Consider the following 12,908-nt stretch of genomic DNA (forward strand, 5'->3'; position numbering starts at 1 on the left):
TGGTGCTCATGTTCTTCCTTGGCTCTCGGGTTCTGCACTTGGCCCAATTGCTTCTGTGGGCTCTGAGATAGGATGGTTCTCACACTCCATCTCATATTCTTCCCTTTGCACCTGATCAAAACTTACGAGCAAAGTTCTCAGCTCCTGATCTGGAGTTTTCCTTTTAAAGGATCTTTCCTATCGTGAACTCCAGTTCACTTCTTATGTCTATTCTTTTGCCTTTTAAAATTCTCAATATTAAGTTTAAATTTTAACAGCGCGGGGTTATGGTCTCTAAACTTAATTGACCTGTGGTATGCGAATCCTGCCACAACTATGCCAGTATGATGCTCCCAACAGTGGCGCAAGCACGTGAGTACCAGCCTCAAGGCAGGCTGTTAACCAGGGCACAAACCTCAAATTGGTTGTGAGTTTGAGGCTTAGATTTCACCAACCAGCTGCACGAAGTGCAAATTCCTCAGGCACATGAACAGCCTTAACACAGATGCACAGACAGTATGCTTGGGTACTCCAGTCTGTTCCCTTCCCCCTCACCCCACCCCCTGTTTGACTGTATCTCTGTGATAGGTGGCCTCTTATGCCACGAATCACAATAATATTCAGGTTACTCCTAATCCCAATGGGCCAGTCATTTACCCCAGGTCAGATGTGCTTTGGGTCTCACACCAAAGACAATGCATGTAGCCAATCCTATAGTAACTGTATGAGGGTTTTTAAATAGGAAAAGGAAGTTAGAGTTATTTACAAAAGCAAGCAAACATAGATACTCGAATGAGTTCCAGCCTTAAATTTCAAAAGGTAATATGGGCTTCTGTAATCAACAAGCTCCATTTGTCCGTTAGGCTAAGCAGCTGGGGATATCTTGCTTATGGCCAGAAACACCTTGCAAATCACCACCACCACCCCCAAGTCCACGCAGCATAGAGATCTTTGTTTCTTTTTTGGTTTTGATTTTTATCCTCCTCGTGCCATGTCCTCTGAGCTGCAAATTCAGGTGATGGGAAGAGCCCACTTGCATGACTCATCTTCACAGGAGGAGAGCAGAACAATAAGAGTCTTTAGTCCTTTTGTTGATTATTTATTCCTAGAGGAATTCTCCATCATTGTGCATGCACAGAATTCATGTCCTTCACAGATTTCTTTGGTTCCATGCAGAAAAATGACTTCTGATAGGGGGTATTTCCAGTTGTAAAAGCCACCCGTAGCCTGTTTGATATCAGTGGGTGTCCTCTTTTGAGGGGTAACAGTTTCTGTAGAAGTGAACCTTACACTGCGATTGCAGCTCATTTACAGGGTCCAATGGTAGTCTTCAAGTGTGGAATTTGGACTACATAGAATCTACCCCCATTGCCACACAACTAGGCTCCAAATACAAGATGTCTTTTCTCAATGTTTTAGATCTCATTGTTGTGAAAAAAAATACTGAAACTGTAAAGGAAATATAAAGTGATGCAATGTTGTCTTCCTGAATCTCCAAAAAGCCTGTAACCATACCTCAGAGAAATATGAACTGTCCCATTCATCTCTGTTAAATTGAAAATAGGACCGCATAGAATACATTCAATTTAATGTAAAAATAAATAACATAAGGGCTGCTGTAGAGACTGTATTATTCATTTTTGTACATAATTAAAAACCTACATTTTAAAATTTAAATGAAATTGCTACAGCTTTTTTGTCTGTATCAGAAGACAGAATTTAGGCTCAGCTTGCAGTATGGCTCAGTTTTTGGAAAGAAATGTTGGCAATCTCAGGGACATGTTTGGAAACATTATTTGCCTTCCTCTTTATGCCTGACTACCCTCACAATAGATTAGCCTTCCTTACTGCCACCTTAAGTATAGAGTTCAGAAGCTGGGACTAGACCAGATCTCTTGGATAAACTTCTGCAGAATTCACTTGGACAGAGCTGTGTCCAAGTAATATCTGGGGTTAAAATGTAATAGTTTGTCCCAATATCTTTTCAAGTTAGTAAAACCTTTTGTGAGGTATTTTGGCTTTGGGATTCTACAGAAGATCCACTCCACATTAAGGTTTCCCAAAATAGTGGACAGAATACAGAGGATAACGAAGAATTGCTACAAGGACCCTTGGTTTAAGCTGTCCTTTGAACTCCACACTCCTCTTCCCCCCTCACCCAACCACTGCAGAAGGACATTCTTTAAGTAGTTTGATTACATCGTTCTTTTCTTGTCCATTTGTTAGGGGCTAGGGATTTTTCTCTCTCCACATCAGAAGGTTCAGGGAACTAATCCTCCCTATTCCCCAAAGAAAAGAGTCTCCTAAAGAGCTCCTGATTCCTCTTATTAGTGGTATACTGTCTTTGAGCTGTTGGGTCTTTAGGGTGAGAAGCAGAGTGCAGTGAATGGGGCTTTGCTCACTGTGCCAGCTTTAGTTTTAGGAGCTACAGTTGACAAGGATGGAGAATGAGATTAGACAGTGATTGTGGGTGAAGTGCATGATGTGGTAAGATGAGATGGAAAAGCAGTTGGAAGGGCATTAATATACAGGAGGAGAAAGCAGGGAGTTGCATTTAAGTGAGGATATAAATAAGACAAAAAAGGTATTTTTCTGCATTGTACTTACTATTGCCAGTGTCAGAGATGCAGAGTCGGCCTGGACTAAACCACAAAAGAACCTTGGCACCTAAATTCCACTTTAGGTACCTAAGTCTAACATTTAGGCATCGCTGCGATCCTTAAAACCTTGCTCAGTTGCCAGCTAAGCCTAAAGGTGTCTGAAGTATTGCACCACCTAAATCCCTCTGTAGACCTAGCTCCTTGGACTTCGGGGGCATTGTGATCTTATTTCAGGTAGTGCTTGATACCCACAATCCGTTCTGTAAATATTTTTACATGTTAGCATTTAACATAATCCATTTAGTTTAGAAATATTTTTGTGCCCTGTTAACATACACCCCCCCCAACATTGTTGTCTTTCTTCTGACTACTACTCTGTGCCAGTGGTGCAAGTATGGTGGTACGTCCGGTATGCCATACCAGTAAGATATTTATAGCTGGCATGGTGTAACAGAAAGACGGGGAGGAGCCCATACCCAGCCATTCCACGGAGCTGCTTCTCCTCCATCTGTACAGCAGCCCCACCAGAGGACAGGGCTGGGGGGTGGGGTGGAGCTGGGGGCGGTACAACTGCAGACGGAGCTGCTGGCATTCTGCACCTTTCCCCGCTGGGAACCACAGCTGTACTGCCCCCAGCCCCGCCTTTCAGCAGGGCTGCTGTACAGATGGAGGAGACACAGCTCCATGGAAGGGCAAGGCTCTGCCAGGAACTGCAGTGGCAAAAGGAGCAGAACCTGGGGTCACTGGGCAGCCCCATGCCGGCAGCATCTCCGGCATGGGTGTACCGCCCCCAGCCCTTTCACACAGCTGCATCTCCTGAGTCCTCCTGCCTAGGGTCTGTACAGCAGAAGCCTCCAGCGCAGCAGGAGGATGGATATGGATCATGGGGAGGGGACGGGGATAGCGTGGGGCTGGGGGCAAGGAGGAGTCACCTGGGGAGGGCACGTGCCCCCACCCCTTTTCTGTTTGGATGAAAGCTACGTTCTGGACTGTTACCCCATACGCTGATCCTTCTTCATCAGAACTCACCATTCCAGAACTGGCTAAAACTCTGCTTACAGGAGCAATCCTTGAGAGGAGTGTCGGATTTGGAAAGACATTCTTTTAACTCCAAAAAGGAAGTCTCATCTCGAAGAACCCACTCCTTCAGCATCTGTGTAAGCAGAGTCTCTACCCTGAAAGCTCCCATTGCAGATGCCAAGAAAGGATCTTCAACTCATACAATGGGTCATCCTCAGTCCTCCAAATCAAGTTTGGCACTAGTTAGGAGTTCAGCACTGAAGCCCACTAATGCTTCCACCACCTCATGGCAGGGCAAATCTGAGCTTCACTCTGGTGGCAACTCATGGCACTGATCTTCTTCCTTGGAACAGGAGAGATCAGAGAAATTCAGAAAGAGTCCTCACTCTTCTAAACCAGGAGCCCAGAGGAACAAATTCTCTATCCAAACACAACGTCTTTACATCTGAGTTGTAAGCTCAGAAGTTGGCTGACCGGGTACTGTGGAGCTAGAAGCATTTTAAAACAGCCAAATGCAAAGGGATCCATCTAGGAATTAAGAATTTAGGCCATACCTACAGAATGGGGAACTGTATTCTGGAAACCAGTGACTGAAAAGTATCTATGGGACATAGTGGATAAGCAGCTGAACATGAGCAACCAATATAATGCTGTGGGGGAAAAGGCTAATATGATACTTATAAGTATAAACGGGGGAATGCTGAGTAGGAAGGTTATTTTACCTCTATATAGGGCACTGGTGAGGCTGATAATGGAATACTGCATCCAATTCTGGTGTCCATGTTTCAAAAAGTATGTTGAAAAATTGGAGAGGGTGCAGAAAAGAACCACAAAAAATATGCAAGCATTGGAGAAAATGCTTTGCATTGCAAGACGCAAGACTTAAAGAGCTCAATTGTTTAATTTATCCCATTTGATGGCAAAGCTCTGTTTGTGGAACAAACGGATACAAAGCTGCATGGCCTGAAAGACTCCCACAGGACCCTCCAGACTCTGGGTCTCTATGTTCCGGCTCCAGCTCAACCTAAGTTCAAGCTGCAGCAGACTCTCACTCAGGCCACCCACCCAAAATATGAGACCGCTTATAAGAAGTTGCAGGACTATGAGAAGCACCCACAGAGGCAGTCTCGCCCTGCCCCCACAGCCTGAGTCCTCCAAGGGCAAGCAGGTGGGGAAAAGGCAGTTTTGACGGGACAGCTGGGGGCGCCCTGCCAGTTCTCATCAGGGGTCCACCCCCAATAAAGCTTCCCTTCTCCAATCGATTGTGCACTTTTCTCCCAGAGTGGTTGTGGCTGACCTCCGACCGATGGGTCCTCAACACCATCTCCCAGGGCTACATCCTCTAGTTTACTTCCTCCCTGCCCAACCACCCTCCACCCCCAGCCCTCCTGGGAGACCCCTCGCACAAGGTCCTGCTCGAGCAGGAGGTGGGACGGCTCCTGGGCCTAGAAGCGGTGGAAGCGGTACTCGGGAAGTTCAAGGGCAAGGGGTACTACTCCTGCTATTTCCTTATCCTGAAGGCCAAAGCGGGGCTCAGGCCCCTCTTGGACCTGCAAGGCCTAAACCAGACATGGTGAAGCTCAAGTTCCGCATTGTCTCCCTGGCCTCCATCATCCCCTCCCTGGATGCCGGGGACTGGTATGCCGCCCTCGAGCTGCAGGACGTGTACTTCCACATTCATATGTTCAAGGGGCATAGACACGTCCTCCATTTCACGGTGGGGCAGGAACACTACCAATTTATGGTCCTCCCGTTTGGCCTATCCACTGCCCCCAGGGTATTTATGAAATGTATGTTGGTGGTGGCGGCCCACCTCAGGCGCCGAGGGTCCAAACCTTCCCCTATCTGGACGACTGGTTGGTCAAGGGCAGCTCCCGGTCGAAGGTATGGGATCACCTGGCACTCCTTCAGTCCATGTGCCCCACTTTGGGCCTGTTGGTAAACAACACCAAGTCCACATTAGTCCCGGTTCAATGCATATTGTTCATTGGGGCGGTCCTGGACACCTCATCGGCCAGAGCCTCCCTCTCACCGGACAGGTTCAAGACCTTGAAGGGGCTCATCAACTCGTCACAAGGTTTCCAGTGACAACGGCCAAAGCGTGCCTCCAGCTCTTGGGTCATATGTTGGCATGCATGTATGTGATCCGTCATGCCAGACTCTGCCCCTCCAGCTCTGGTTGGACTCGGAGTTCTCCCAGGCCAGGGACAGGATGGACAAAGTCCTCACGGTACCCAAACCAGTGATCATCTCCCTAGGGTGGTGGTCTTCCCCGAGAAACATGCTTCGGGGGTAGAGCCCTGGAGCTGGTGTCCGACGTGTCAGACCTGGGATAGGGGGCCCATGTGGGGAATGTTCATCAAGGTCTGTGATGAGCTCAGGCTCTGACCCTCCACATAAATGTCATGGAGCCCAGCGTGGTACAACTGGTGTGCATGGCCTTCCGCTCACACCTGGAGGGCCAGGAGGTCAGGGTCCTCACAAACAACACAGTCTCAATGTTCTACATCAACAGGCAAGGCGAGGCCCAATCTTCTGCCCTCTGCTGTGAAGCCCTCAGGCTGTGGGACTTTTGTATAATCCACGACATCCGCCTGCAGGCCTTCCATCTGCCGGGTGCCCGGAACAAGAGGGTGGATCACTTGAGCAAGGACTTCTCCTCTCAGCACGAGTGGTCTCTCCGCCCAGAGGTGGTGCACAGACTTTTCCAAGTGTGGGGAACTCCTCAGGTGGACCTGTTCACGACTCGTCAGAACCGTCTCTGTCCCCGATTCTACTCCAGGGGTGGGGCTGGAATGAGGCGCTATCTCCGATGCCTTCCTCCTGTCCTGGTCAGGCCAGTTTCTTTATGCCTTTCCCCTGTTCCCGCTGATCGGCAAGGTCTTGGAAAAAATAAAGACGGACAAGGCCCGGGTCCTTCTGATTGCCCCGGCATGATCCAGACAGCCATGGCCGTTGCCGTCCCACCAGGATCAGGGCTGCTTCCTCCACCCCAACCTAGTGGCACTCCACCTCACGGAGTGGCTGCTCAGTGGTTAGGTAGGTAGGAAAGGACATGCTCGGAAGGGGTTCAGCGCGTCCTCCTAGAAAGTAGGCGGCCCTCCATGCGCCAAGCCTACTTGGCAAAGTGGTCTCGGTTTTCCAGGTGGGTGGACAAGTGGTGCGTTTCCCCAGTGGCCACCCCAATCCAGCTTATCCTGGACTACCTCCTTCACTTTAGAGCCCAGGGCCTGGTGCCCTCATCAGTTAAGGTGCACCTGGTGGCCATATTGGCCTTCCATCCACCGGTGCAGGGCCACGCAGTATTCTCCCATGCTATGACTGGCTGATTCCTTAAAGGTTTGGATCATCTCTCCCCATATGTTAGGCTCCCAGTTCAGCAGTAAGTCCTAAACTTGGGTCCTCATGGGGCCCCCGTTTGAGCTGCTAGCCATGTGCTCCTGGTCACACCTCTCATGGAAGGTGGCCTTTCTGGTTGCAATCACGTCGGCTAGGCGGGTCTCGGAGCTCAGTGCCCTGACCTCCGAGCTCCCATACACGATCTTTCATAAAGATAAGGTCCAGCTTTGCCCACACCCCTCGTTCCTCCCGAAGGTGGTCTCTGCCTATCACATGGGTCAGGACATTTTTCTGCCGGTCCTCTGCCCCAAGCCTCATGCGTCCAGTGAGGAGTGCTGCCTCCACACGCTGGATGTGAGACGGGCTCTGGCTTTCTACCTGGAGCGGACTAAGCCGTTCAGAAAGTCCTCGCAACTGTTCATTGCCTCGGCTGAGCACATGAAAAGTCAGCTGATCTCCACCCAGCGGCTCTCCAACTGGACCACCTCGTGCATCCGTACCTGTTATGACCTGGTGGGAATCCCTCCACCAATTGTAAAGGTGCACTCGACTCAGGCGCAGGCCTCATCAGCTGCCTTTTTTGGCCCATGTCCCCCTTCAGGACATTTGTACGGCTGCCACGTGGTCTTCAGTTCACACGTTCACCTCGCACTATGCGATCATCTCCCAGACCAGGGATGACGCCAGGTTCAGCAGAGCTGTGCTCTGTCCTGAGAATTTGTGGACTCCTACCCACTTCCAACAGATATAGCTTGGAATCACCTATTGTGGAATACACATGAGGAATCATTCAAAGAAGAAAAGACAGTTACTTTTCCGTAACTGGTGTTCTTCAAGATGTGTTGCTCATGTCTGTTCCACATCCCGCCCTCCTTCCCCTCTCTCGGAGTTGTCTGGCAAGGGGGAACTGAGGGTGGGGGGAAGAACGCAGCACCCCTTATACCATGCCATGGAGGTGCCACTCCAGGGGTCGCTGGGGCGCTCCCCTATGGGTACTGCTAAAGGAAAAACTTCCAGCACCAGTGCACGCAGGCATGCCTATTGTGGAATAGACATGAGCAACACATCTCGAAGAACACCAGTTACGGAAAAGGTAACTGTCTTTTCTCCAGCTCTTCATGTCTTCAGACCATGACTGGATGCCTTTCTGGAATTTATTTTTTAGTTAAATACAAGTTACTGGGATCAATATAGGGGTAACTGTGTGAAATTTAAGCGCTTGTGGTACACAGAAGGTCAGACGTGATGATCTGACGGGTCCCTTCTGGCCTTAAACTCTGTGAGTCTGTGAAGCCCCTACAAAATTATTGTATAGTTCCATGTGGGGAAAAAAAAATCCATCTTGGCTTCACTACATTTTGCAAATCTATTAGAAGACCTTACTCCCAAGATTTTGAACTGCAGCTTTCAACTGAAGCTATCGGGCCTACCCATTATTTCTATCAATCCTTATTTCTGCAGTCCTTATTTAGATAACTGTAGGTACAACTCCTCAGAACCATTTATTAATCTGGCAACTGCTACCTCATTACCATAAGTGAGATTCACACAGACAAAGCCTTGAACGATGAATGGTTATTTACCTTACCAGTAACTTTTGTTCTTTGAAAAAAAAAATTTCCATCTGAGTCCCATGACCTGCCCTCATCCCTGCTCCATCAGAGTCCATTTCTTCTGGGTTTATGATTTAGCAAGGGTCAGGGCCACTCTACCATGTATGCCCTTGGATCAGAGGGCATGTGGACACGCAGGAGGCTCGTCAAAAAATTCCAGTCATACATGTGAGGCACATGCACTCCATAAGTGGGACATAAACAAAATATCTCTAAGAACAAGTTTTTGCAAGATAAGTAATCATTCAGCCTCATAAAACCTCTCTTTCTATTTTTGCCTTTCCACACTTTGCTATGAGTGCTAGCAATAAAGTTAAAGCAACTATATCTGAAGTGCTCTGTGCAGGTGATTCATAAATGGACGTATAGGTCAATTTTATTCCCTTTTAAGCATAGGGAGAGCAGAATGGACAACATAAAGATGAAGATGACTTTAAACCTCTCCCCCCCCCCCACCCCAAGAAAAAATGGCGTATAGCTTGTTACGACCTCCTATGCTGCAGAATGAAGATGGGGACTCCTGCAAATTTTGACTGCAACAATGGGACTGCTATTCTTTTAGGTTCTTCTCGTGTTCTCTTGCCTTCTTTTGCATTACATAAGTCCTATCTTCCATGTGTCATATTATACCTATATAATAAGATTTCAGGATTGTCACTCTGTCTCTGAAGCCAGTTATCTGTCAGTCAGTGTGAAGCAATGGAAATAGCTACAGGGATGGCTGAGCTCTTTTTGTTCAGAATATCACCAGGTTCAATCATCACTGGGTTTCATAGTCTGTTACTGTCTGATTTTTACATTCTCAGACATTTTGACGTTACATCCTTGCAGTGTACAGCTACAGTAAGGCCATGCCAAGAGTGCTAGACTATTATGATATCAGAGGTAACTCAGCCAGTCACCACCCTTATTCTGTAGTTTATTTGCATGCCGCAGTTTCATTGGTTGTGTGAGGAAAACTGCAGAGGTGGTAGATTACTTGGCCCAGCTGCCACACCCATGTGTCCAGCTGCCACCTGCACAAAGCAACACAATCACGCACATAGCAACACAACTAGCATACACAATAACCACAAACATGCGTGCCCCTCACCACAACAGACACTCCTCATTTACCATCCACACAACTGTTCCAGCACAACCCCCCAAGACACAAATCAACACAGTAACCCACACAGCAACACAGCCAGCACACAAAATAACCCCAAACATCTCTCTGAAGCCTAGAATGTCTGAGTCACTGTGAAGTGATAGAAACAGTTACAAGCATAGTTGAGTGCTCTTTGTGTTTAGAATATCACCAAATTCATTTATCACTGAGATTCATAATCTGTTAACCTCCAATTTTTAAGTTCTCTGCCATTTTCAGCCTTTTTACTCACGTGAGTATGAATTGTACCTGTGTGACAGCTTTCGGCTACTAGTATTCTTGTAACGATCATGTTTGTTGAGTGTAGTAAACCAGTTCTGATAGATTAGTTAATGTATATTAAAATTATACATTTTAAATATTTAATTGCATTTAATTCGAATTTTTTAAACCCTGTTTTAAACAGATGTTTTAGACAGAATGAGGTTTTTCAATTGATTTAGCAAGGTGTGAGGATGTGTTCAGATATCAGTGCAATGAAAGACTGCTGTACGCTAATCTACACAAATCTACACTACAGTGCTACATCTGCGCAGCTGTACTAATGCAGCTGTAGCATGTCTAGTGAAGACACGCTATGCCAATGGGAGAGTGCTCTCCATCAGCATAATTACTCCACCTCAGCGAGAAGCGGAAGCTATGTCATCAGGAGAGTGTTTCCCACCAACATAGCGCCGGTGTGGACAGCACAAAACTTGCGTTGCTCAGGGGACAGGCTTTTTCACACCACTGAGAGACATAAGTTCTATCAACTTAGGCTGTAGGATAGACCTTCCCTAAAGAATAGTGCAGCCCTCACACCTAGCACTCCAGGGAAATGAAGCACAATCCCTCCCCAAGCTTTTCTGGAATGGTGCAGTGATCTGACATATTCAAGCACTGTTAATATAGCACAGGGATCAGCAATCTTTGGCACGTGGCCCGTCAGGGAAATCCACTGGCGGACTGGGATGGTTTGTTTACTTGCAGCATCTGCAGGTTCGGCTGATTGCAGCTCCCACTGGCCGTGGTTCGCCGTTCTAGGCTAATGGGGGCTGCAGGAAGCAGTGGCCAGCACATCCCTCGGCCCACACCACTTCCCGCAGCCCCCATTGGCCTGGAATAATGAACAGTGGGAACTGCAATCGGCCGACCTGCAGATGCTGCGGGTAAACAAACCATCCCAGCCCGCCAGTGGATTTCTCTGATGGGCCGCGTGCCAAAGGTTAAGGATCCCTAATATAGCATATTTGTATGTAAAATACTACGAGGCATAGTGTGAATGTAGCAATTGCTAGAATTTGCACTTTGCTGCCTCCAAAGTCAGTGTCCTTTATAATCTGAAAATTGCTTCTTGTGACTTGAGCTCTCCAAGGTATTTTACAGTTCAAGTCATGTCTGAGTAAATATGAGCACAACACTTTGTGGCAAGGTGCCAGTGCCAGTTAATTAATACAGAACAGAAGCTTTTGTGGCATGAAAAGGAAACCCTTTTTGACAAAGAGGTTTTGTTTGTTTCCTTTCCATCATCACTTCAATAGAAAAAAATAAAAATCAGGCATTTCACAATGAGGAAAACTGTACTTACGAAGTGAAATGTTTTAGTTGAATTAGTAAATGAATATATTATCTGTTAATATACTTTCTTACTAGAGGAGCAGTTGTGGAAGGCTGGATATTGGAAGGGGAGGAGGACAATAGTGACAGTTTTCCTCTCGTAGAAGAAAATTATCAGTGAAATGTGAATGGCTCTAAGTATCCAAAAGTTAGATGGTCTTTGTTTTAGTGGTAGTAGCTTCCATGTAACAAAAATGTCTGTTTTTTAGATGACTTCTACAGATATACAGAAATGTATCCAGACTTTGCAGAAGAGTATCTGTACCATGATCAGATGGAAGTTGAGAATTGTTTGAAGACTTCTCTTCCAGCCCCTAATGGATTCTGTACTGACTTCAGCCCAGAAAATGCTGACGATAAAAAGAATCCCCTGCAGAAGAAACTGAATTAATACTGCAGCCATCCTACTCCTCTCCTGGTGAGAGGAATATTTCCTTTCCTGGAATCTTCATAGTCACTCCAACTATACAGCAACTATAACTTTTGTGTGTGAAAGATTTACTACCTTAATACTGTTCTTTAATTCCCACATGCTGTATTTATCAATATCTTCAAGTTTAATTGTCAGGAGATGGGTTTTATTTTATTTTTTTCAGAAAGGTCTTTGAAAGCCAATAATGTGATGTGCTTCATTATTAATGTGCATACTTAAAGGGAAGCTACATATTTATTTATATTTGATTGGTTAGTTTCATGTACAGAATGTTGCACAAAGTGTGCATGTATAATGAATTGTAGCTAATATGGTGGTGAGTGCACTTTGGTGATTAGTTTTTTTCCCTGTTTAGGAAGATATTTATTTAGGGCCAGATCTGCTGTCCTTATTCACATAGCAGTCTCACCAATTTCCAGTAGGATTATTCTCATGAGAAAAGCAAGCACATTTGGGCCCCTTGTGTTGGTTTCAGTAAATAATGCAAGAAACAATTATGATTTTTTTTTGACCAAGGATTACTTGCTTTTTATTTTTGTTGTTAAATGATAAAGTTGTCTTTGTCTTTCAGTCCATTCCATGGTAGAATCAAAAGGGAAAAGGGGCTTTAGCTCTCATACATTTATTCTCATATACTTATCTGCAGAACACAGTGAAATATGGAATGCTTTCAAAACAGACATGATATGTCTATGTGCACAAATGTGTGGCAAACTATGCTTTCCATGTTTTTCTGTAAAATTATTCAAATATTTCCACTTATTAACTATATGAGGAATTTATTATAAACTAATTGCTTATGTATTTAATTTAGATATTAACCAGGAATCACACAGGTGCAGCTTCTTTGGTAAAAATCTGACAACAGATACACATGCACATGTGTGCATATACAGTCAAATACATGTTGTAATATGGAATAATAATTTGTATCAGCATGAATTTGGAAAGATCGCATTAGTTAGGAGTGGCAAAGCCATAAGTGAGTTATATAAGACATCCCAAAGGAATGCCTTAAAACTTGATATTACCATGGTGTATATTCTATATGATGCAGAAGTTACCCCCCTCCCCCCCAAAAAAATTACAAATGTTTTACAGAAGTTTTAAAAAATGTTATTGGCACTATTTCTTATTTCTTTCCTTTTGTAAATCCAGGTACTTTAGTTACAAGGAAT

The 12,908-nt window shown here is 45.8% G+C and overlaps 1 protein-coding gene across 1 annotated transcript in view; it reads left to right on the forward strand.

Annotated features, from left to right (window-relative positions):
• LPCAT1 (lysophosphatidylcholine acyltransferase 1) overlaps nt 1–12,224 on the forward strand; it is a 189,390-nt gene extending 177,166 nt beyond the window's left edge. Inside the window, exon 14 of the mRNA XM_039525204.1 lies at nt 11,507–12,224. Within this exon, the coding sequence (XP_039381138.1) occupies nt 11,507–11,688 (182 nt within the window). The 3' untranslated portion in view covers nt 11,689–12,224. The remainder of the gene's footprint in view (nt 1–11,506) is intronic.
• Nucleotides 12,225–12,908: the final 684 nt, after the last annotated feature.

This window comes from Mauremys reevesii, linkage group 2 (genome assembly GCF_016161935.1).
Source record: "Mauremys reevesii isolate NIE-2019 linkage group 2, ASM1616193v1, whole genome shotgun sequence".
Taxonomy (NCBI): Eukaryota; Metazoa; Chordata; order Testudines; family Geoemydidae; genus Mauremys; species Mauremys reevesii.